The sequence below is a fragment of the Boeremia exigua genome (genome assembly GCF_020726555.1).
Source record: "Boeremia exigua strain MPI-SDFR-AT-0100 chromosome Unknown C7974scaffold_12, whole genome shotgun sequence".
Taxonomy (NCBI): Eukaryota; Fungi; Ascomycota; class Dothideomycetes; order Pleosporales; family Didymellaceae; genus Boeremia; species Boeremia exigua.
The window spans coordinates 1,322,935-1,346,423 of NW_025763529.1; the positions used below are offsets into that span (position 1 = coordinate 1,322,935).

The 23,489-nt window shown below is 55.8% G+C and overlaps 7 protein-coding genes across 7 annotated transcripts; 4 read left to right on the plus strand and 3 right to left on the minus strand.

The window, feature by feature from the left end:
- The first annotated feature begins 589 nt into the window (after positions 1 to 589).
- C7974DRAFT_62406 (uncharacterized protein) lies at positions 590 to 1,390 on the plus strand. Its single transcript, XM_046146980.1, has one exon. It carries the CDS (start codon positions 797 to 799, stop codon positions 1,295 to 1,297), a length of 501 nt encoding a protein of 166 aa, XP_045992927.1. The 5' UTR covers positions 590 to 796; the 3' UTR covers positions 1,298 to 1,390.
- Positions 1,391 to 1,743: 353 nt separating this feature from the next.
- C7974DRAFT_62491 (cytosolic Fe-S cluster assembly factor NAR1) lies at positions 1,744 to 4,050 on the plus strand. The gene is made up of 2 exons (XM_046146982.1): positions 1,744 to 2,052; positions 2,102 to 4,050. Exons 1-2 carry the CDS (start codon positions 1,948 to 1,950, stop codon positions 3,857 to 3,859), a joined length of 1,863 nt encoding a protein of 620 aa, XP_045992928.1. The 5' UTR covers positions 1,744 to 1,947; the 3' UTR covers positions 3,860 to 4,050.
- A 594-nt stretch (positions 4,051 to 4,644) lies between these two features.
- C7974DRAFT_62444 (uncharacterized protein) lies at positions 4,645 to 6,686 on the minus strand. Its single transcript, XM_046146981.1, has one exon. The coding sequence runs from the start codon at positions 6,586 to 6,588 to the stop codon at positions 4,786 to 4,788; it is 1,803 nt and encodes a 600-aa protein (XP_045992929.1). The 5' UTR covers positions 6,589 to 6,686; the 3' UTR covers positions 4,645 to 4,785.
- Positions 6,687 to 7,760: 1,074 nt separating this feature from the next.
- Positions 7,761 to 8,831, minus strand: C7974DRAFT_319958 (mitochondrial carrier domain-containing protein; the record flags this gene model as incomplete). The annotated part of the gene is made up of 2 exons (XM_046138730.1): positions 7,761 to 8,710; positions 8,795 to 8,831. The coding sequence occupies 2 exons, from the start codon at positions 8,829 to 8,831 to the stop codon at positions 7,761 to 7,763; spliced, it is 987 nt and encodes a 328-aa protein (XP_045992930.1).
- Positions 8,832 to 11,563: 2,732 nt separating this feature from the next.
- On the plus strand, positions 11,564 to 13,036 carry C7974DRAFT_62551 (uncharacterized protein). Its single transcript, XM_046146983.1, has one exon. The coding sequence runs from the start codon at positions 11,778 to 11,780 to the stop codon at positions 12,888 to 12,890; it is 1,113 nt and encodes a 370-aa protein (XP_045992931.1). The 5' UTR covers positions 11,564 to 11,777; the 3' UTR covers positions 12,891 to 13,036.
- A 2,942-nt stretch (positions 13,037 to 15,978) lies between these two features.
- On the plus strand, positions 15,979 to 17,613 carry C7974DRAFT_62605 (uncharacterized protein). Its single transcript, XM_046146984.1, has 2 exons — positions 15,979 to 17,015; positions 17,069 to 17,613. The coding sequence occupies exons 1-2, from the start codon at positions 16,216 to 16,218 to the stop codon at positions 17,526 to 17,528; spliced, it is 1,260 nt and encodes a 419-aa protein (XP_045992932.1). The 5' UTR covers positions 15,979 to 16,215; the 3' UTR covers positions 17,529 to 17,613.
- Positions 17,614 to 20,447: 2,834 nt separating this feature from the next.
- C7974DRAFT_437149 (RXT2-like protein) lies at positions 20,448 to 23,443 on the minus strand (the record flags this gene model as incomplete). The annotated part of the gene is made up of 7 exons (XM_046145170.1): positions 20,448 to 20,668; positions 20,730 to 21,143; positions 21,196 to 21,453; positions 22,049 to 22,936; positions 22,993 to 23,149; positions 23,199 to 23,317; positions 23,371 to 23,443. 7 exons carry the CDS (start codon positions 23,441 to 23,443, stop codon positions 20,448 to 20,450), a joined length of 2,130 nt encoding a protein of 709 aa, XP_045992933.1.
- Between the last annotated feature and the right edge of the window lie 46 nt (positions 23,444 to 23,489).

Below are 23,489 nucleotides of genomic sequence, written 5' to 3' on the forward strand. Positions count from 1 at the left end.
GGATGGGAATCACGGTGTACCTTGTTCTGTCCCACCGGTGCACGGATGGGTCTGTGGTGTTGTTCATAGATAGCTAGTCCTGTTGAGCGATCAACTCCATTTCTTTCCCCACCTTCTCCTTGCGTTTCGGGCAACCATACACTCCATGTTTATAGAATCAGGTTCTCGTTTCTTGTCTTTTTGCCACTACTCGCCCGGAGGAACTTGGACATTCCTTGTAATCACCTAATGTCGCTTCGCGCGACAACACACTACTTCCTCGACCGCCGGCTGGTCCCTGTATATTTTTGGGTAGTTCCTCGGAGGCAGATGAATCTCCAGGCGGATGAATTTGGATTGATACCACTGCGCTGTCTTGTCGAAACTCGGCTGGACCGTTCATAACCAATTTCCTTTGTAGTAGATCAATCAACTCAAGGTGCACGCATTGCGGCACCAACCAACTCCAGCTTTCACAAACCAATGTCTTGTGATCACGAGATGCACTCGCCACTATTCACTTTTGAAGTTAATGCTGTACGCGTGTCCAACCACGCCAGTACGTGAACAACGCACCACGCACCTGCCATGACCCCTCCATGGACGGCCCTCCATTCGTACCCAAGCCCGAGGCCCTCCACAACCCCTCCCTGATCAGCCATCCATTCACCGCCAGGTCACACAGGGCAACATGGGTTCATGACTTCATGCGAACAGGCACGCCACAGACACATCACTCGCACCAGCACAGACTGGCTCGGAAACCGGCAAGCACCGGGTGGCCATCTGCGAGCATGGACAGGGCCCCACCGGCTGCATGGCATGGCCGGCGAGGCTGGCCAGCCTCGCAAGGCGAGGATCCCCTCACTCCTCCGGGCTCATTGATGCCCAGCTCTCTACAACGGCATCGTGGCTCACGGTGCGGATCCGGGCGTGCCTCGGTGCTCCCGCTTCGGACCCTGATGTGTCCACGTACGCAAGCCGGTGGTGTTGGACGCACCGCGAGCGCCGCGCGCCATGGGGATGCCTGCGGGGCTGGTGTAGCACGGCGGCCGCAGATCTGAGGGCTTGCGCATGCCGTGCCCCTGCCATGGGCTGCGAGGCCAAAGTCAAGAATTTCGGGATACAGCCGACTCGGACGGACACAATGGCACGGCAGCGCCGGAGTGAGGCAGCAGTAAGGTTTCGAGGCCTGATGCTCCACGCTGTTTTGCGGTCCTACATGATGCCCCCGTCTGGGCAGCGACGGGGAGCTGACGTCGGGCGTGTGGTTCGGCTAAGGTTGCACAACGGGCGACGGGCCGCTGCATGCATGTAGATCCAGGGCTGCGTGAGGTCCGGTGGGAATTGAGATGGCTTGTCGCTTTGGGCGTAGGGTACCGGAGTTGGAGTCTTGAGGCCGTCCAGTCAGCTGCGGGATACGGGTTCTTGAGGTTGAGCGATTGCTAGACTACCCGCGCTGGCCGTCAGCCTCTCGTGCAGCATTCAGTAGACTGCCGGTGATTAGAGTGCCGAGCAGCACTGTCTTGGAGGGCGAGGGGCTTTTGGCTCATCACAGCACATGCAAGCCCGACAGTCCGACAGCAATCCGCCAGCTCTCGATTGCGCAAGTCGGAACGAGCACATGAGCGGAGAGGCGTCGGGGGAGCACGTGAGGTGCCAACAAATGCCGGCCCTTCGATTGGTCAGTGTCGGGGAAGTGTGGCGGAAAAAGGCCAAAAGCCGCGGCGTGAAATGGCCTTCCTTATCGATAGACACGGTTACGTGACTGCGAAATAGTTGGGCTTCTCCGCGCTTCGGCGTGGATGACATATCAACGTTCAGAGTGCTAATTTTCTTTTCCTGCCGTTCCAGCCTGTGTGTTTGGATTAACACTGCTGTCTGGGTGTTCTGCTGCACAGCATCTGCGAAGCCGCGCCGGTCGCATCCTGGAACTCGTCGCCACCCCTCCCCCGCCTACCCGCGACCATGAGCGCGATTCTCTCCGCCGACGACCTCAATGACTTCATATCGCCCGGTGTCGCGTGCATAAAACCCATCGAGACACTGCCGGTGAAAGAGGAAAATAGCGCCGTACGACGAGCCACTCAAATTGCGCCCGGCGCATACTGACAGCCGCCAGAACCCGTACGAAGTCACCACCGAAGAGAAGGCCGCGGCCGCCGAACCACCGCCACCCGCACAGATATCGCTCACAGACTGCCTCGCGTGCTCAGGGTGCGTGACGAGTGCCGAGGCTGTGCTGGTGCAGCTGCAGTCGCACAACGAGGTTCTGTCTACCCTGGATACGTACAAGTCGCTGGACACACCGTGGCTGGCGCAGAACGGGACGAACGGAATAAATGGAGTTGCAAATGGACACACACATACCAACGGCTGCAACGGGCACCATGCTGAGGGGAGGTTGTTCGTTGCTAGTGTGTCGCCTCAGGCGCGCGCAAGTCTGGCGGCTGTCTTCAATGTGAGCGAGGCTGAAGCTGGGAATATGATTACACAACTCCTGAGCGGGCCTTCTGGGGTGAAGGCTGGGGGGAATCAGGGCAGTGGATTTACATGGGTCATTGACACAGACGTGGTGCGCGAAGCATGTCTGGTCGCGGCCGCAGACGAAGTAGCAACGGCTCTCTCGCCAGAAACCTCAAAGACAATCGCGAAGCCCGGGAGCGAAGGCGCCATTGATACCACGCCGAAAGGTCCGATCCTCACATCAGCATGTCCTGGCTGGATATGCTACGCCGAGAAGACACATCCATACGTCCTCCCATACCTCTCGCGCCTCAAGTCACCACAAGCCCTCACCGGCACCCTCATCAAATCCGTCCTCAGTCAGCGATACAACATTGCACCCTCGCAGATATGGCATCTTGCCATCATGCCCTGCTTCGACAAGAAACTCGAGGCCAGCCGCAGCGAACTCACATCCACCGCGTGGCTACCCAGCCACGACCCCTCAGAGCCCGTCCGCGACGTCGACTGCGTAATCACCGCGCGCGAGCTCCTCTCTCTCGCCTCCGCCCGCAACATCTCCTTCACCTCGCTCCCCCGCACACCCCTCGCCCACCGAACCCCCTTCCCCGACCCCACCCTCGACGCCTTCCTTTTCCCGCCATCCCACCCGAAAACCCAGTCCCAAGACGCGGGCACCTCAGGCGGCTACCTCTATCACATCCTGCAAACCTACCAAACCGCCCACCCCGGCTCCACAATCTCCGTCTCGCGCGGCCGCAACGCCGACGTCGTCGAATACACGCTGACGCTGGGCGCCGACACGCTCCTGCGCACCGCCCGCTTCTACGGCTTCCGCAACATCCAGAACCTGGTGCGGCGCCTCAAGCCCGCAAAGGCGAGCCGCCTCCCCGGCGGCAAGACGGGCGCCGTGCGCCGCCCGCCCGGCAAGGCCGCCCCGGAGACCAAGGACTATGCCTACGTCGAGGTCATGGCGTGTCCCGGCGGCTGCACCAACGGCGGCGGCCAGGTCAAGCTCACGGAGGTCGCGGAGCTGCGGGCGCGCGAGACGCAGGAGCCTGCGCTGCTCGCGGACAGCGAGCCCGTCAAGCCCGGGCCCGCGGAGCAGAAGGAGTGGCTGGCTCGGGTCGACGAGGCGTATTTCTCCGCGTCGGACTCGGAGTCGGATGAGGAGCGCGTGCATGCAGACGCCGCCGCTGCGGTGGACGCGCCCGATGCGCTGATCGACATCGTGAATGGCGTGGACCGGCGCCGCGTCAGGGACGTGGTTGCGCACTGGGCGCGCATCACGGGCGTTGACGCCGGGAGGCTGCTGTACACGAGCTACCGGAAGGTGGAGAGCGACGTGGGCAAGAAGGTGAGCGACATGGAGAGGGTTGCCGGGCTGGCGGTGACTGTAGGCGGGGGGTGGTAGGCGTCGACTCGACGCGACTCCTCGAAGATGAGGGATGATGAGACGACGACACGAGAAGATCTGAAAGAATACCGCTTTGCAAGATGCCATATAGAACACACCCCATAGACCCGCCCATCCCGACACATAGACTTAGTCCGCAATACCACGCCCGCGGTCCACGCACCAGCGCCTTGTCTCTATATCTCCAACCTTCAATCTCCACCCTCCAAACCCACACACACGTGCGCTGACACGCACACACACACACCCGCCCTCGTCGTCAAAGAGTTATAATCCAATCCGATCCGATCACCACCCCCCACCCCCCGATCCAGGGTCCCGCCAAAAAAAACCCGTCGAGACCCGTCAAGGCCCCGTCAGGGTCCTACACGCCCCGTCAGGGTCCTACACGCCTATTTCCCACACCCCGCCACTTCTTACCTGACGCGGAAGTTTGGCGCGCACAGGGTCAGGCAGGGTTAGGGTCTGCGCGCAGGGTCCAGGGAGGACTTGCGGCTGCGACACGGGGTCTGGGGAGGGGCGGATGAGGAGGGAGGGAGCGCTGCGGGATACCTGGCCAGATATGCGTGCTGCAGATTCGTGTGACTTAGTAAGGAGAGTGCGCGGTGGGCAATCGCAATCGCAACAGCAAAACTGATTCATACGCACACATCAAGTCACAGGAACGCAGCACGTGGGATCGATCGCAGAGAAATGCATGTTTGTATCTATGGCATCGTTCAAGTCGTAATGTCGTGTCGTTAAGCATCGCCCAGCCTCGTCGCTGCATCCATTCATTATCCTTTGTCAAAGAAAAAGTACCGAAAAAAAGTAAAAGAAAAGCCGGTCCTCAGACGGGCCCAGGTATAAAGCCGTGCAATCGTCGCAAACCACCGCCCTAGCAATAATCGTTTGGATCTCATGTGCGTGGCCAAAGGAAGACATCAGTACCGCGCGCCCATGGGCGGCGGCGGCATGCTGCCGTAGGGATTCGCATCTGCATAGCTGGTCGTAGGATACGGTTGCGCAGCTACAGGGTACGCGTACGGATTAGCACCATTCATCTGGGGGTTCTGCATGCCGTAGAAGGCATTCTCGCGGGCCTCTCGTTCACGGCGCTCTCGCTGCTTTCTCCTCTTTCGTCGGCGGCTCTCGAGCTCTTTCACGCTGTGTCTTTGCTCGTTCATCTCCTTCCACTCGCTGTACGCAGACTTGATACCGAGGGCAGCAATGCCGACGGCTGCTGCGTCCTGGAGCATGTTCTTTGACTTGCGTTTCCGTGCTTCCTCGGGCGTCATTTCGCCCTCACCGACAAGCTTGCGCCGTTTCTCAGAGGCGACCATGGACGAGTAGACACCGTGTGCTGCGTGGATGGTTGCCACGGTCGCGAGACCCGCGGTCAGGAGTTCCTTACCTCGAAGCTTTTTGCGCTGCTCCTCCATGTCCGTAGTGCTAGACGAATCGCTGGAAGCATCTCTGCCACCGCCGCGCTGAGAAGCTACGCTCCTGTGTGCTCCCTGAGTAGCAAGCGCGCCGGCTCCTGCACCTGCGCCTGCTGCCGCTAATCTGCGATCTGGGTTAGCCCGAGAAGGGTCATTCGACTGGTGTCCATTATCCATACTGCGGCCGCGGCTGTATGAGCGACGGTTCCCCCTGCGAGAAGGAACGTAGCTGTCTGCGCTGGACGAACGCGAGCGGTCACGCCTGTTGCGCGAGCGAGACCTGGAGCGAGAGCGTCCACCACCACGGGACTTGGATCGCACGCGGTCGTAGAGAGCCTTTCCTGCGGCGATGACAGCGCCAGTACCGGCGATCTTCGCAATGGGATTTCCCTCCTTGTCGCGAGACGCAGAGCGAGAGCGACCACGGGAGCGCGAACGACTGAAGATGGACCTTGACCGCGAGCGGGAGCGACCACCGGGCGACTCGTCACGAGGGGCGCGAGATCGGGAGCGAGAGCCATTGACAGCACGGTTGGCTAGCAGGCCACCGAGAGCAGATTCCGCGACATGACGCTTCTCGTGCTGCTCGGGGTTGCGGTCGATGAGGCTGTCGATACCGGCAGCACCGAGTGCAGCAGTTGCGACACGCTGGCCCTTGGCTCCAGTCCAGGCTCCCGGAACCTTGCGGCTACGGAAGGCCTCGACGGCACCGGCCACCAAGGCAGCTTTAGCAGCCTGCTCCCACTTCTCCGACTTGCGGTTCCGGTCGCGGCTGCGCGATCGCGAGTCGTACCGGCTGCTGCGGCGGTCGTACTCATCGTAGCGGCGATCGCTGTCATAGCCGCGGTCGTGACGTCGGGTTCTGGAGCGCGACCGCGACCGCGAACGGCCAGTGACTGCAGCAATGACGCCACCCAGGCCGGCAGCTTCGCCGAGATCTTTGGCGCGGTCGACAATGGACTTGCGGCGCTGGGGCTTGGGACGGTCGCCAGCATACGAGTCTACGTACGAGTCGCGGTCGTCGTAGCGGTCGCGGCGGCGGCGATCGTCGTACGGGTCATCATCGTAGCCGCGGTTCACGGAGCGGGTGCGACGCGGGGCATACTCCTCGCGGTACTTTGTCTGACGGTACTCGGTGCCTGGAGGGAAGTCACGCGGAATGTCTTCGATGCTGTCTTCCCGCGCGGGGCGGTAGACGAGGTCGCGCACTGGTCCGCTGCCTCGGCCGCCGCGCTCGATGTACGTCGTTTCAGTGACGTACTCAGGCTCGCGGTGTCGCCGCGGCGCATAGCTGTACTCGCTCATGGTGGGTACTCTGGCTCTCTCTGCGCAGCTGTTCAGGGTCCTCGGGGCTGTTCGGTCGGGCTAAGCAAAGCTTGATGTCAGCACGCGGAAGAGAGCGGGTAGGCAGACATAGCGTACCGAAGAGCGTCGTGCTCAGGCAAGTGTGGTGAGGCAGTCGCAATCAAGAATACAAGGGGCCGGCGAAGAACAGGACAAAATGGGTAGGGGAGGTGATCAGAGACCAGGTCGGGTGCGGCGGGGCTGTCCTGTCGTATTTATCGCGAATGCGGGCAGCGGCACAACGGGAAGGTCCAAGGCGTGGATGACTGTGCGTGTGTCCGCTTGTCTTGGCCGAACAGTCTTCTCAGGGTTAAACGTTGTGAGTAGAGAGACTACGAGTGGCGCGGATACCAAAGCATTACTTCACCTGCAGGCTGGGGTGGTCCGTCCCACTGTCGTTTGGCAGTAGCGCTACGTCATCGCCTGCAGGTTGTAGCAAGGCCGAAGCACAGCGCCCAACTCACATCAAGTTTGCGCCTTGGGGGCGGACAGCCCCTGCGAACCATCGGTGAGCTGCGCCGGTCAGAGTGTGTAGCCAAAGTCACCTGCACCGCCCGTTGATGCGAACCCTTTTCCTTCACCGCGTGCTCACTCGCCGCGCGCACTACCCCTCAGCGGCGCTGACCGGTCTGGCACTTGGACGTTGACACGGTGCTTGACCTTTGCTTAGTTCTTCAGCTCGCAGAGCCTCACGAGCTCACTAGGCGCCGGCGCAGCCAGAATACGTTCTGAGGAGCCGGGCTTGCTTCGCCCTCTCTGCTGCCAGATTAGCGACTTGATGACGATGCCAGTGCAACCTGACAGGGGAGCAGTGAGACCGCGTGCAAAGCTCGCGTGATTGGTCAGTCGACCTCACTTGGTCTGCGAGGATATGGCCTGCAAGCATTCGCACTTGACGTCTGTCAGGCACCCGTGCTCGGCCGATGAGACAAGAGCCCAACGCCGGCCCTTCTCGAATGTGCAGCATGACAGGTTCGATGAAGTAACAAAAGATAGGTGACGCCTTGGAATAGTATGTAATTTTCTCGTGCCCGACCAACCGTGTGGGAGAGTGTAGAGGTATCGCTTTCCATGCAACTGCCTGCGAACACCTATTTCCATGCAAACATGATACTGTACATATCGTGACACCCTTATACCTTGCCCTCAACCTTCGCAGAGGAGACGGTCTCGACTTCCTGCCAGCCTCTCTCTGCCCTGCGAATCAATTCCTCGTACACAGTCCACGCAAGCGCACTGCTGATCGCCTTCCTCGCTATTCTGATACCCAGCCCGTCAAGCAGACTCCTCGGTCCCTCTTCAGCGAGCATCTTCTTCCCCGCTTGTATCAAATTCGTATACGTATCCGGCATGAGCTGAATCCTCGTCTTGATCGCATCGAAGGGGTTCGTGAACGTAGTACCGAGGCCAGCAGCGGCGACTCCAGAGACAAAGTTGATGCCGGCGCTCGTGGTCGTAGATAGTTTCGCATTCGAAGAAGGATCGGTAGACTCGATCTTGGTCGCGAGGGCGGACAGACGGCGCTTCGACTGTTCGTAGAACAGCACGTAAAGACCTGCGTAGGGCGCGTCTCGCACAGCTGTTGCGCCGAAGCCAGCAAAGAAGCCTTTGAGGCCTGTAGTACGGTATATGTCTTTCGACGCGCCCATCAAGCTTGTGTATGCGTATAAGCTGCTTTCATACCGGACCTTCAGCACCGTGATCGGCATCATCATAAAGCCTGCCCATGTTCGTGCTGCGGCTCCCGTAGCTAGGTTTGCGGTGTTGCTCAATTTGGGAAGAGAAGACGAGTGGTCTCCAGTGACGATCGTTACATCAGCGCGACCAGCTGCCAGCAAGGCTGCGCGGCGCCGCAGAGCGTTGAGCGATGAGAAATATAACGCTGAACCGCATCCTGTTCGAAGTGTGGAAGGTAGAGTGCCGCGCCAGAACTGGCGTATGGGATTTGGACCACTGGCGATGGAGCGAATCGTACCGAGAAGTGTACTTGAGCGCGACTGCTGCACACGGGTTTTGAGCAGATCGGCGGGTTGGAGGAGTACGGCCGAGAGAATGCCTGAGCTCAGGCCTGCGAAGAAATGAACTTATCGGGGGATCAGCAGCAGTTCTCTAGGTTTGGTGGTGGTTCATGGGTGGAAGGAGCTGAGAGCTCGATACGGAAACGCACATGAAGACGACGAGCGCGACTTCCCGCCATCTGACATTGCCGCGCTGTCAATATATGTATTATTATACTGTTGTACTCGGTGCTATGCGCAGCATCATGAGGGTGTAGGAACAAGGTGGAAGAAGGTGAGCGGGTGCTGCAATGCTTTGCAAGAAGCTTTGTTGGTGAATTTGTATGACGTTCTTGAACATAGATTCAAAGTCCGCGTGTGCCCGAACAGCGGTGGATCGGCGCTGCCGCGGTACAAACCTCCGTCCTATGAATGGTCAGCAACTCTACACAGTCGGAACTCCACTGCGAATTATCGTGACAGTTGGCGATAGTGGATGTTCAGAGACCAGGCCATCATGCTAAATTTACACGCAGGTGAGTTACAAATCATGTGCCAGCCCACGGCAATGTGGGGCGCCATCTCCTGCTGAGTGTTCGTTTACATTCAGTAAATCGACAAATATTAGGAAAAGTCATAAAAGATATGTAATCGTTCATCCGGTTCAATCGTACGAAAGCAAGATGTACCTTGGATGTTCGGTATCGGAGGGCTTTGGCTGTGTTAGCTGCTAGACCCACAGCTCTCAATTAGTTCATACTGGCGTTCACAGCCGGTGAAGATGAGGCCGCCTTGCTACAGCTGTGCTGCTGTGGCCAACTGTGACACATACAACGCTGGCATGCAATAAGAGGGTGGCAAAAACGCATCTTGGTGAATGTAACGGCCCAAAGGTTGTTGCATCCAGTTGTTTGACACGCCAACGCAGGACTTTCAATAGGGTTGCGCTTTCCGACTCAAAAGTTGCTAGTGGAAGTGCAGGACTCGAGGTTGATATGCAGATGCGACGTGTGACAAACACTGACGATCGTGCGCGCAGGACTGCAGGACCGAGTAATCTAGACCCGATAGCTGCAAGATTATGCAGCCGCGAGTCCTACAACATACTTTGAATACTCGTTTGAGTTGGAGGTACATGTGAGGTCGTGAGCGTCGACATTAGTGACGCCATAGAGGAGTAATGTAGCCTCGTTGTGTCCGGGAGCCGCATTCTCAGGGAATAATCACGAAAGCTGTAGGGGTTTGCTCATGTCTTGAATGTGACTTCCCATTCATGAAGAACCATGACGTCATGGCGTCGCTGTTCCAATGCTGGTCGAGCTGAACAATACCCCGACATGCATACCTCTACCTCCTGATGTGTCGTATCAGACTACGACATGGGCTGAAGTCCAGTTTCAGCTCATCTTGTGCCGCTTTCTTTTTCGATGTCATGAAGCCATTGGAATGTGGGGAGTGAGGGGCAAAAGGCAACAGGTTGCCTCGCTGCATGCTGGTTGAAGTCCTTGAACTAGGCCCGAGTCCTTGCAGGATACAGATTGGCAAGTAGTCCTTCTACCAGGGTGGCGCAGAAACTTGAGAGTGTACGACCACACAATTGCACGATTCCTCGATTTGCCTCTCTTCCATTGCGCGTCCCCGCCCCCCCTGCACAATCGCTGCTGTCCTCCCGTGTCCGAAGAGCGGTCTACACACTGATGTACATGCGTCCGGTACGTGCCACATTGAAACTTTGGACCAGTCGTAGCAAGGCTGCAGTGTTAGACATTCACACCTTCGCCGAATTCGGGCGATAGTCAGCACTTTGTCTGACATACTTGTACCAAATACACCGCCAAACAGACAATACCAGAGTTTGTAGGATAGTCGGTGCAAAGGCTTCCACCTGGGCCTTGCTGGAAGCATTATATCAGCTCCAATCCCCAGATGGCAGATAGAAAGAATTTTGGTTAAGCCGCGCACCAAATGTTGCACTCAAGATGCCAGTCGCAATTTTCGTATGGACGCTGCTTGCCTACTCGATAACTACGCTCATTGGCTCCGTGCCCTGCAAGGACAGACGAACCATCGCACACCTTTGCCAGGACTTTGAGAGCGCAACTGCATCGCCCAAGAGACCACAAATCAAAAGCAAGCCACAATTTATCGCCACTCGTAACGATGCCTGTAGGAGGCAGGCGCTCTGCTCTTCCGAGGTGTCCGGCCGGACATTCTCTTCACCGGTCCTCAGCCTGGTCACCTCCTCACACCGTGGCACAAGAATCCAGCACCGGCCCGCCAAGAGTTCGCGACTGATGTGACCTCGGACGAACAGTTCCCATGCTGATGTGTAGGACTCTAGCTCGACTGAAATCACGCCAGTTGAACCATCAGATTCCCCAACATGTTCCCTGCAACCTCTGGACCTATGGATCGAAGCACTGAGCTCTGGCACCAATCTGGAGGCTTCTTTCGGATCACTTTCATGAAAACATTGTCCCTCGTGCACTGCACAAGCTGGGGTACCTGTTTGCCTTCTTTGAAACCGACCGAAGTATCCCAGACCGCGCGACGAATAGCACACTGGTATGGCGCGTCAAGCACAAAGGTCCCTCTTGCCAAGCCCGTGCACACGCTGGTGGTTCGTCGCCACTCCAGACCTCCAGAGGTAGTCCCATATTCCTAACGGACTCTTCCTTTAGGACGTCTGCAGATTGCATAGTTTGTGACCCCGCATCGTTTCAATGGCAGTCGAAGTCTGTGCGAGTCCTGTGTTGCTGCATCCATCTGGTGTATTATACTCGGTTCTCCTCTCGCGAAGATGAACGAGTGCAGTATTCACCTACAATCCGACGAATTGAGAGTACGAGTAGAGTAAGTCCATATACGCTAGTCGATCCTCCACCTACTTGGACACTGACTGACTACGTGCAGACGCCCGACCTCCTTTTGTTGTACCAGACCAGGCACACTTCGAGACCGACCACGTCAAAGAATTCAAACCCGAGATGGGACGCGGAGGATACAATTGATCAAAGAACATCTTACTTGCACTCTGCCCGGGACCAGAGTCATAGGTCGAAGATCTAAAACCTGCATCAGCTGTGCAGGACTTCCAACATAGCTACTTCCACAAGTAACTCTTCCCAAGAAGCATAGTGTTACTTTTGTCGGATGTTCCGAAAAGCCCCTCAACTGCGACATCGAGAGTACATGGGCGTTGACGACATGAACTTCTGGTACGAGCCAAGTGGGACCGACCTTCTCGTTCGACAGCCAGCGTATGAAGAAGAGTTTCTAAGCACCGAGCCGCATGGCTCATATCGATTATCGAAGAAGGCTGGAAGACACTACTCTCAACCTCAACATGCGAACAGTCAGCATTGGAACGGCAACAACCCCTCGCGGCTTACTCAGCCAATACCTACCCAATACTCTTCTACAAGTACGCTGGCCGAGGGCTTCACATACGCTGATCCGGGCTTATCATCACATAACACCTCGCGGAGGTCCTCGATTAATCCGCCATTCACGCCTGACACATCCGACAATATCTCTTCCTCAACAAGACAAAGATTCTTGTCACCCAATGATGCTGTATACTCGAACGAGTACCTCGTCCCCCCGAGCGACCGAGTTGGTGGTCTAGGGCACTTTGACTCCCGCACGACGATAGACCAGTCGCTCAGGGGTCTAGACTTCTCAGTCCCCTCTAATGGTCTCGAAGTGACAACAGTGACCGACAGCTGGCTTGGCACAAGCCAGGAACAGGCCTGGGAAGACCCTCTTTTGGTCGTGTCAGAACTAGGCTCGCAGCAGGCGATCGCAGCACCGCCACATTGGCCAGCACCCAAGAACCGGTCTCGCCAACACGTCGACACATTGGGTGTGACTTGGCAAATGAACGAGGACTTGACCTGGACACCTTGTGACGATGAGTTCACCCCGACGCTCGATGCATTTGACGCGGCGTACGGCGGAAGCGGCGGCACAGATGCATTTGACGAACCAGACAACACCGCATGTAAGGCAAAGACAAGCTCTGCGACGAAGGCGGTGTACCCCCCAGCCCAATGCGAAGTCTGCGGCAAGGCTTACACGGGCCGGTACGGAACAGGCAACATGCAACGCCACTTCCGGTTGGAGCATGTAAACGAGTCGCGGAAAGAGTACCCTTGCCTCGTTTGCAAGAACACCTACCATCGAAGTGATGCTCTGCGCAATCATGAGCGTCTGAAGCACCCGCGATTGCAACGCGCAGTTGCCATACCAAGATCTAGATCATAGCTGATGTTGCTGCGGCACAACTCCTCTCAGGCATATTGATGTTGCCTGACCATGGGGCAGTGTCGGTATTGGTGCATTCTGTCTTCTCCCCTGACCACAGTCTGGACGGAGATGGAAGGTATGGCAGGGGCAAATATCGTATCCAGTGACCAATGTAGCTTAACAATCAAAGCCTCAACTTTCTTCGTTCACTCCATGATACACCGCAAGATCGCAGTGATGCCTTGATGCGAGCCTATGGAGAATGCGCCGGAAGCGACGCGGATTTGCCCTGGTTCAGAGAGGGCGGCCTCAAAGGGGCACAAGACAACGCAGGACTGCGGCCAGGGGTAACCCTGTCCGACCAGGTTGAGCAAGTTCGGTCCTGGAGAAGCACCTGCATGTCTTGGTCCCAGTTTGCGAATGAGGAACCGTACAGCACTGAGATACTGATGATGAACTGGGCGTATTGACACCGTATCTTCGCCTGGCAAAGGATGTGCTGCATATACAAACAGGGTGCCAGGCGCGTGCAGCGAGAGTCCTGCACCTACGTCCCATTTAATCTGCTTCGCAGAAAGCTTGGCCGAACACAGTCGCACAACGCCGCCGGTGTGCTTAAGGTGATAAGAGTAAATCCCGGGCGAGTCAAGGGATATCACGAGGCTGGCGGGGAGCCAGCCCGATAGGTGTCCGACCCCTGCCCATTGGACCAGGCTAGAACGGACAGATGCTTCTCCTCAGATCCGGATGCAAGGAAGAATTCATAGCAATGATGCCTGCAAATTGCGCAAACGATCTGATCTCGATGGCGTTTCATGCTGATCCTTGGACAATAGTCTTGAGCGCTTATCTATACGGATCCAGTGACGAGGACGAGGGCGGCACTGGCGCGATTACCAGCTGACAGCTCGGAATTTTCATTTGCACCACCCGAAGCTTTGACTGTGGCTGTGCGGTGAATTCTTCAGATACACATCGGAGCAATGATAAGATGCTGGATGTATTTGGCTTCGTGCGAGCGTTGAGCCGAACGGTAGAACGTGGAAGTGTTACATGACTCGCATGATCGCTGGAAAGTGGAGTCGCACGTGCCATGTGGAGATTACTTGCTGGCGCCGTCCGTTTATTCTACCACAAATGTCTTCTATCGAGGCGGCCCGCGACGGGTAACCACGTTGGCTTCGCAATTCTCGAGTCAGACTCGAGATGGTGTTTAGCACTGTTGACCACATAAGGAGTTGTAATGGCCCAAACCGCATAGAATTTCACTGAGTGATGACTTTGCGGAGACCAAGCGATTCGATGATCGCTACGACGGATGCATGTACACGATCGAGGATTGATACAGTATTGACGCTTTGTTGAAACAGGAATGGCCGGATTGTGAGGTCCAAAGATTGTGACGACTCAATACAGAATCACTGACGCGCCAGTTCCTCGAGAAAGCGGGGAAACTTGGGGCATGATCTTAGACGTATGAAAGCCGCCCAAGGCGCTTTCACATGAGATTCCAAGCCCAAAAAGTGTGGTTTGCTGTATTAGCTGAGTCGGATTTCGGCCGATCTGCTTGCGCTGCCCCACTACCCGATGTCTGAGATGGATGTGATGACGCTTCCGAATGCGAGCAATCGATACTGTCGAGGCGCGCGCTTTCTGGTGCCGCGGATGAACGATCCTGGTTGACTTGATCCCGAAAACTCATTGGCCGTACGAAAGTGGCTGCGGGCGGCTCCACCAGAGACCATGAGCTTCCAGCATTATATCCATTTGTGCCTGGGCTTCTTCGACCGCTGAAGAGCGTGGAAGGGGTATACGTGCGTATGTATAGGACGATCCTTTGTGGAAACAGGCTGTCCGACAGAAGGCTACAGACAGGGAGAATTATCTGACGCTTCGCGGGCACAAAGGGGTGGCCATGTTGGGCCTGTCCTGCATGCTGATTCGCCCAAGCTTTAACAGCCGGGAAAAGAGCTGCATCGCGCATACAATGGATCGCACATTTGGAATCTACTGTGCCGTGAGCTGAGGTGACTTAAAGATGATTGTTCCCGGTCGATGTCAAGTTTCTCCTCTTTCGCCAATTCTGCCAGTGACCGATTCAGTTCCGGACAATCCGTCGCCATCTCTTTGCTGTCTTGACGAAGGGCGCACCGTCACTACTTTCCTTAGCGACTGGGGCCCACTCGGCAACCTAAGCAGTCAGCCGTGTACTCGTCGCGAAACGCCTTGTCACCACGTGTCATGGCCACAAGTGAGGCTACAGGTGTTCGCAGCGACCAGTCCACAGAGCTTCCCATGCGAAGTGCGGCGCAGGCTGTGTTGAACGGGGAAAAGAGGCAATGCCAAATCAGACACTGCGCATAACGCAGCCACTATCTTCAGATGAGTACCCGTAGATCTTTGCTCGTACGATGATACAGATAGACTGGGTTCGGCGTCGCAACGCCTAGGCGGGGAAGTCCCATCGCGCGCCTGATTGCACCGGCCCGCATTCGGTACAGCAAGCCTGGATGGCACTCACACCGCTACATTGCGCCGTGGCAATTAGACGGTACTTGCCATGGCTGTGTGTACGCGCTGTCATCTTCCGGCTGCTGTTGGGATCTTTGCGGCATCTCTGCTGTCACGCGGCCCGCGTGACGATGCGGCTCTGCTGTATACTGGTATCTCGATCTCGACGTTGACGTCGGTTCCAGTGAAGAGATTCGAGTACACAGCCACGCGCGGAGCTGGCCATAGAGCCGAAGGGCAGGAGAATCGAAACCATCGTCTCATTGTGGTCAAGCAGCGCTTCAACTTCCATGTTGCCAGGTCCTCGTCCGTGGTAGGTGCGTGCGCATTGATGAGACAGTGCTGCCTGCTGCAGTGAACCGACAACCGTTCTGCCCGAAAGTCGCGTTTATTTCTCGCTGCTGCCAACGTCCGTGGTATTGTTGAGTCAGGACATTTTACTCCGTCCAAGTGTTGTTTTTGGTGTTCGTGCCGCAGCCCGCAGTCCTCCTGTTACAGTAACCCTCCTCACTCGCTCGCTCGTCACCACGCACAACTCGATCCTCTCTTCCTTTCCTGGCACACTGCTCACCGCTCGTCTCTTATATCGTACCATCCCATCTCTTGCTACCCCTTATCACATCTACAAGCCGTTCTGCAAGGCTCTTGATAGCTGTCATCTGGAAAGCATCGCATCTACAGCAAACAGCCCTACGCACGCAAACCACTCACAATATTCATCAAGTATCTTATCCGAACGCTTCTCACACCAAAAAATAAAGGAGCGTCGCCGGCCAAATCGTAGGCTGACGCACGCATAACCTTTCTCACCGCCGCGGCAGACCGTCGAAGTATGGCCAACTACGCGGATCACGGATACCTGTCAGTGAACAATGACGACTTTCCAAGCGAGGTCGGATCTGACACTGAACACCTCTACGTCTATCCAGACGACGTGTATATGGAGCCCAATACGACGGTCAACCCTGAGATCTCCCCAGGCCACCCGCATGATGATTCTGAGTACAGCCGTCCTCAGGAATACGCGCAGTATGGCGCACCAAGCAACAGAAACCATCAGGGTTACTCGAACAGCTCGCATCGATCAGATGGCAATGCCCCTGAGGTCAGTGGCTGGTTCTGCACGCCGGCCGGCGTTGTGCAGCAGACGCACGCTCCCCAAGGCCCGTATAGCGTCGCTAGAAATATGCAGCATGCTCTTTACTACGGGACTGGCGCTGCACAAGCTGGCCTTACCCACTTTGGATCCTGGGCTCCTTCCGAATCTGACTTCAACTATGCCATCGACTTCTCTGAAGAAAGAATCAGACAACAGCAGCCAGGCCACGTCGAGCAGCAAAGTGTCCTGATGACTAGCTTCGGAAGGATGCCTGGCCATGATGCTAATTTGGCCCGAATGATAACGTCGTATCCCGGCTCGCAGGGAGGTTCTTTTGATACCACCTCATCTGTGGATCCAGCTCTTGATTATAGCCATACGCCGAGGGGGCCTCCTCAGACGTTCACAGCTTGTTCATCATCTCAGCAATCAGGCGCCTGGAACAACGATGGGTTGACAACTGTTGCTTTACCAGACATTGTCGTAAGCCCCATGGACCCTGTTAGTCAGGAGATGGTCGGTTTCTCAGATGCGTAAGTGTCCATGGATGCGTGTCAGGATTGTAAAGCAAGCTGACACGTTGCAGGCTCACGTCGAACGCACTCCTCCAGTCCCCGAACGACCTTCAGTCGCCGAGACGCGCTTCCCTATCATCAACCTCGGTTGCGAGTAATGACGTCCTTTACTGTTCCGATTGTCCTAGGCAGTTTACAGGGAAATGGAAGAAGACCAATCTCGCCAGACATGACAGGTCAAAGCACCAGAACGGTGGAAGGACATACCCGTGCAAGGCTGCTGGTTGCATCTCGGTGTTCAAGAGATCAGATGCCCGGCTGAAGCATTATCGCAAAAGACATTCGTCTTTGGCGCAAGACCCTGTGTTGCGACCCAGGAGCTCAATATCGACTGGCCTTGGAAGTTGGGAGGAAGTTGGGGACTCATCGAGGGGCCACAGTCAGTTGTCACCATGCGACAGTCGTGGAATCGATGATACCTTCTCCATCATTGACAGCACTGGATATTGCCAGAACGGGTCCCCCTTTTGATTCAACGGTTGATGCTGATCGAACAGCTAACTCGGCTCAACGCTCCGTGAGGTACAACCTCGCTCCGACATCTGGCTTATCCCGCAACAAGTCATTCGTTTATCTTTCTTCCTTTTGTCCAGGTATCTGAGCACAGTCTCTATGTGTCTTCTCCATGTTCTTCTAAATCATGTTGTCATGCAACTTCGGCGACTGCCTTCAGACTTCGGGCTACTTGGCTGGCATGATATCATGGAGAAGACTTGGATCCACGTTCGTTCTTATGTCGTCGAGTCTTTCCTTTGTTGCGCTTTTCTTTGGTTTCGTTCAACGTCCAAAACGAAAAAAATGTCAGGAGTTCCGGTGTTTTTTTGGTTGCGGGATACGTTCAACGAAGGCTTGGTGTCGATGTAAGATTTATATTGTTGTGGGAATAGAGAGGGGACAGGAGGCCGGAAGCTCTGCAAGGCAGTTGTAGCCCAGGCAGCATCAGCACGAGGCAGGCGACTCTTCGCCTTGTCGGGCACATTTGTCATGTGATCGCATGACGGCCTGTCGGGCAAGCGGAGATTGAGGCCCAATTCACTTCGGCAGATGGGTTGATCTTGCCTGTGGCCTATGCTTCGTGGGCCAAGGCTTGTTCGCCTCACGCCGATCCCAGACGAACGATTCCGCCGGCAGCCAGTCAAAAGAGCCCGACGTTGCTGTATGAACGGGGATAAAGATCATATTCCGGTGACCGAGTCTTGATGCGTCGCTGCCATGGAAGCATTGCGGTTATCGATGGGTCCGGAGGCAAGCTCGCGATGTGTCGACGTTGAGGTTCATCGGCTGTGCACAAGAAGAGGGGCCGATGGCAGTCTGAGCTGCTGTCGTACGATATTCTGAAGCAATACCATGTGTCTCATACCTCTCGAGGGTATGAAACTCGTTGTCCACACACGTGGAAGTGCTGGAGTGAGTCCAGCACGGTGTTCGTTTGCAATAGCGCCATTAGCGTACCGAGTCAAACAAAGCAGGGTAGGCGCTATCCAACTCTTCACGCGATATCTTCGCCTTGGGTGATGCCTCTGTTATTTTTTGCGTGAAAGTGGGATAGAAAGTGGACGATGCTTAGATTTCGGTGAATATTCAACGGGGTCCCACCCACTTTACCTCCCATTTGTGCGGACCCATGCGGGTCGGGTCTATCCTTCCGTACCTAGGTAGCACCCACTGTACTTATGCAGCTACCTTACTCGACATTCAGCCAAACCTCACACCTCTATAGCTAGACTCGGGAACTCATTATTGCAGGCCTACTGACGATAGGACTCAGAGCTGGCATGGTAGGGTTCGACCGCCAGGCAACCAGTTCAGAATCAAGGGCAACCCAGAGGGTAGACGCGTCTCTCCAGGATCACATTCATAAGCCCATCAGCATTGAGGAGAAAGCTTTTAGCAGCTCATTGGATGGGAGTCATATCACATGGAGGCTCAGCAGGCGGCCGTAGCGACCTCTTGCCACAACTGGACTGAAGTAGGTACTCTGCACAGCGTGCTGCAAGAGTCTACTGGAAGACAGACCGAAGCACAGCGTCAGCACTCGAAGCCACATACTGTATAGGAAGGAGTAGCTTCGCTTAAGACAAGCCAATGGACATCCTCCAGTCCAGGAATCGGAGCGGTTGTTGTACACACATCCCAGGATGAGCGGTAAAGACCTGCAGCACAGGCATCATATGAAGTAACCCAACATCCCAACACTCGATGATAAATGGCATGTCATCGCGGTGGCAATGAGCTCAGCCCCAATTTGCCATCCGTCAGGACATTGACTCGGGATGAGCGATGAGAGGCAACTCCAACACCAAAGCATACCATTGCCCTAGCAAACAAATTTTTAATAGCGGAGCTACGCACGTCGTCAAGAACGAAGCTCTGACACTACTGCAGGCTTGGAGAGACCTTGCAGACGGCAGCGGAGCATCGACCAATCATTCTGCACCGCTCAAAACTTGAAGCCGACAAAAAAGACAACGCAAACCTTCGCACACGAGAACGCCCAAAAACATACAAGAATATGCAGAGACACTGAAACAGCACGGAGAACCCTGTTGACCCAGGGATGCCCCTGAGGCGAACGCTACGCCGCCTGAGCGAGTCCCCAATACTGCGCCGCCTGCAGGCTTCGGACAGGGCGCTCGTTGCAGCACACGGTGAGCAATATCATGCGCGATATAACCCTGTTTGCGAAGGATGCTGTGGTGATAGGTAGACAGTACCCGTACGTGGACCTCGACCATGATATCGAGCAAGCAGGATCTAGAGTTTGAGAACTCGCCAGCGAGTGCGAGTGCTGGCAGCATATGCGTCTCACGTGCAACAGGCATCGTATGCATCTCAAGCCACAAGACCCACAGACGAAAAAGTATGCCACTACTCCCGAGCATACGCTTGTCAAAACCAACTGCATTGAGACGGGATCTTGGTTTACCTGACGCCAAATACTCCACCAAACATCTCCTCTGAGGCCCTGACAACCACCCATCTCCGCCGTGGCTGACAGCAGACCACATGGCACTCCTTCTGAGGACAGCATCACTCAAAGTAGAGTCACGGCGCGCAGCTGTTGACGACGTGCACGTCACAGCTGCGTGGGTTCTCACTCAGGCAGACACGTAGAGCCCAAGTTGGGTATACACAGATTTCCGGGTGGCTGTGTGTGAATCTGATATCTGGGCATGAACGTTGGATTAAGGTTTACAGTGTCTCACTGGACAATCTGTTTTCGTCCTATTTCTACAATGTTGGGCCGTCATGATGACTGTGGGTGCACCTGATTGCACGGCCTTACGCTTAGGTACCCGTTTAGCGCCCTTCATGTGTTGGCGCCTTACAAGCACAACTTACCACCCGAAACACTGCAGCCCACACGAAGACCATCTTGGGCTTTGTTCTCTATCTTTGTAAAGGCCCGGTAGTTCTCCGTGACGCTCGCGGGATACCGAGCATAGAATTCCCGAGACCGTTGGCTGGTCTGTTGCCTCCTACTGTCTGACGCTGCATCATAGGAGAAGCCTGGTAGGGTGAACCGATGTTCGCATTGAGAATAGGACCTTGACGTGTCCCACCGAGTACTGGAAGATGACTCTGTCGTGGCGTGCTGATGGATGCGGATTCTGCAAGACGGTCAGACACGATTCAACCCCAGTGTAGGTCTATGCGAGTGCTTGAACTTACGACCAGGGTGAGCTCGACCACCTAAACCACGCCCTTGCAAGTGCGAAGCATAAGTAGGTGCTGGACCAACACCGGCCCCTCCCCGCTGCAGCCCACTGCTACCAGAGCTCCCACTGCCTTGCCTGTCGTGCGGCCTGCTGCCTGAAGGCATTTGAACAGCACCATTTAGCTGACTGTATGCACCACTACCAGATCTCGCACCCGGCATACGATCAATGAAGCGCTTGCCGCGTGCGGTTTGGAGTGTCAACTCTGCTTGGTCACCGGCGGCGCTGGCAACGTGAGACGCCATCACCTGTCCCTTCAGCGAGTCGTACTGCTTCTTCTGACGTTGTAGCGCTCTAGCCTTGTCCCTGTATCCGTTGCTAAGATCGGTGTTCTGTGCTAAGAGCTTATCTTCTTCTACTTGCTGGGCTGTACGCGAGTCAGCTATGAGCTAGATTGACATCCATAGACGGATCCTCGCCTTGCACCTTATCCTGAAGCAGTTTGATTTGAGTGTTGGCGTCGTGAATGAGCTGGTCCATTTGCTGACTGAGCACGTTATACTTCTCCGTCAGCCCTTTCGCCAGATGCTCTTGGTAGACGATCTCTTGCGATGTTTGGTAGCTGTGAAAAGCCAAACTACGGCTTGCACACTCCATGATGAGGGTTGGGCTGAGACCGCTCAACACGCTTGTCTTGTAGTCTTCTGATGGGTTGAGACCTGCAACAACCACATCGTCTGGGTTTTGCAATTCTGCACCACATGCTGGGCAGACTCTGTGCGCACTCTGTGATCTCGACAAGCCAGTCGTGTCCGCGCATTGCGTACAGAAGACATGGCTCCAAGCTGTTAGCAGTCGGTCGGCGCAAAGCGAGGGTAAGGCATATACCTGCAAGTAGTGACAACGGCACGCTCATGCAGCTGCGTCCGACACTTGAGGTCGTTGCATCTGAGCACGAAATCCATCTGGTTTGAGCTGAGGTAGGAGAGACGGAGGTTGCATAAATGAAAGGGCAGCCCCTTCGCGCTAAGGCGCGTCGACACGTGGGATGCGTCGATGTGGCAGGAGCACTTTGTGGAGGATGAAACTTTAAAGTTACAAAATGCATTCCAAATCTTGGTATCGTGGTATATCGCTTCGTTAGGCAAAATTGAGAAGACGGCTCTTTTACTGCTGAATTAGACCGCCGATGTCGCTGACTGACAGGCCGGACGTTGGCGCGGCTCCCTCGAAAGCTTGAACCACATTATCTGTCTTCCTTGTCAGGCTTTCTTCTCTGTCTTGTGCTCTTCTTCCCTGTGTTTGCCGTCTCGTCCTCCTCTTCGTCACGACCTTTGACCAAGTCATGATCAAGACCCCAGTATTCATTATCACACCAGTCCTCGCCATCACTCATCTCGCCTATATGAGCCTCTGCTTTGCACCATGTGAAGACGTCCTGTCGCATGCTATCTGCCTGCATCAAGCCGTGGTATAGATCCGAGGTCGCACGCGAGATTTCCTCTTGCTTTTGCACATACGCCATCAGCAGCATGCGCGTCTCCTCAGCTTCATTCGGTGGAAGGCCAAAGTCGCGGTCGGGAAGCGAATCGGTTGAGAAGAGAAACAATGGGTGAATTTGACCGGCGAGACTCGAGGGTGAATGTGGCGGCGAAGGGGTTGACGCTGCTTGAGCTCGCGCGCGTGTGGTCATGCGGTGCGCAGCTTGCGATGTATCATCAGAGGCATCGTCGCCAGCTGCAGACCGTGCTTCTTCGTCGTGCTGGTGTGCACCATCTGTGCCTGCTTCGTGGGCTGTGCCGTTCGTCGCTGTACCGTTGACCGTTTCTGCGCCGGTTTCAAGTCTGGCCTCGTCATCCTCAAGTCCATTGAGTTGTCTCGCGTCTTCCATATCAATGTCTTGAGCACCATCCAACATGTCGCGCGCCTCATCGTGCGCCGTAGGCTGCGCACCACCATTGAGGACTCTTTGCGCCGTGCCGTTCGACGAAGAGCTCCCTAGGGGCGCATCCGCCATAGCCGCCAAAGCTGCGGGCGCAAAGTCCGAGTCTCCTTGCAGCTTCACAAACAACTGTTTTGCTCGTGCAATTGTGATCTGCTCCCTCCGCCAGAGCGCGCCAGCTTCGTTCGCCAGATTGGTCAGGTGCTTGGAGGTGTATGGAACGCTCAGAGATCGATGGGTTGGTAGGTCCGCGGCAGATGTCAGCGGTCTGAGTAGCCCTGCATAGCTTGTCAGCGTCTCTGCAATCTGCGCTTGGACAACGATGCCTACGCACTTTCTAGGCGTATATCTGCGTACGGATTTTCTTCCACTGCTTCGAGATCGTCCTCGTCTTCGTACTCGTCTGACGGCTCAACAATGTCGCCGTCGGGGTCGTATCGTGGAGGATTGCGCTGCAGAATGTACCTGCGATAGCCGCCGTGCTCAACGCGCTATGCATCGTCAGTCGGTGCCGAGGCAGCGCATACATACGAGACAGACCTTCTTGTAGGGTCGAGGGTCTGAGAGGAAATCTGGATCGCTGGCGCGCGCATACTGCGACTTGCGCTTCAGGTCCTGTCTGTAGTTTGCGAACGGCGAGTCTGCTTCTTCCAAGTCGGCTGCATACATGAGTCGCTGTACAATACTGGTCCTGAGGCAGATGATGACGTACAGTCGTTTCCACGTAGTAGTTTCCTCTTCATAGAGAAGATGGTGTCTATGATCTGCTGCTGCTGGCCTGCCATTGCGCCGACGACCTCCTGGTCAGCTCGAACGAGAATCGGTGGGTGG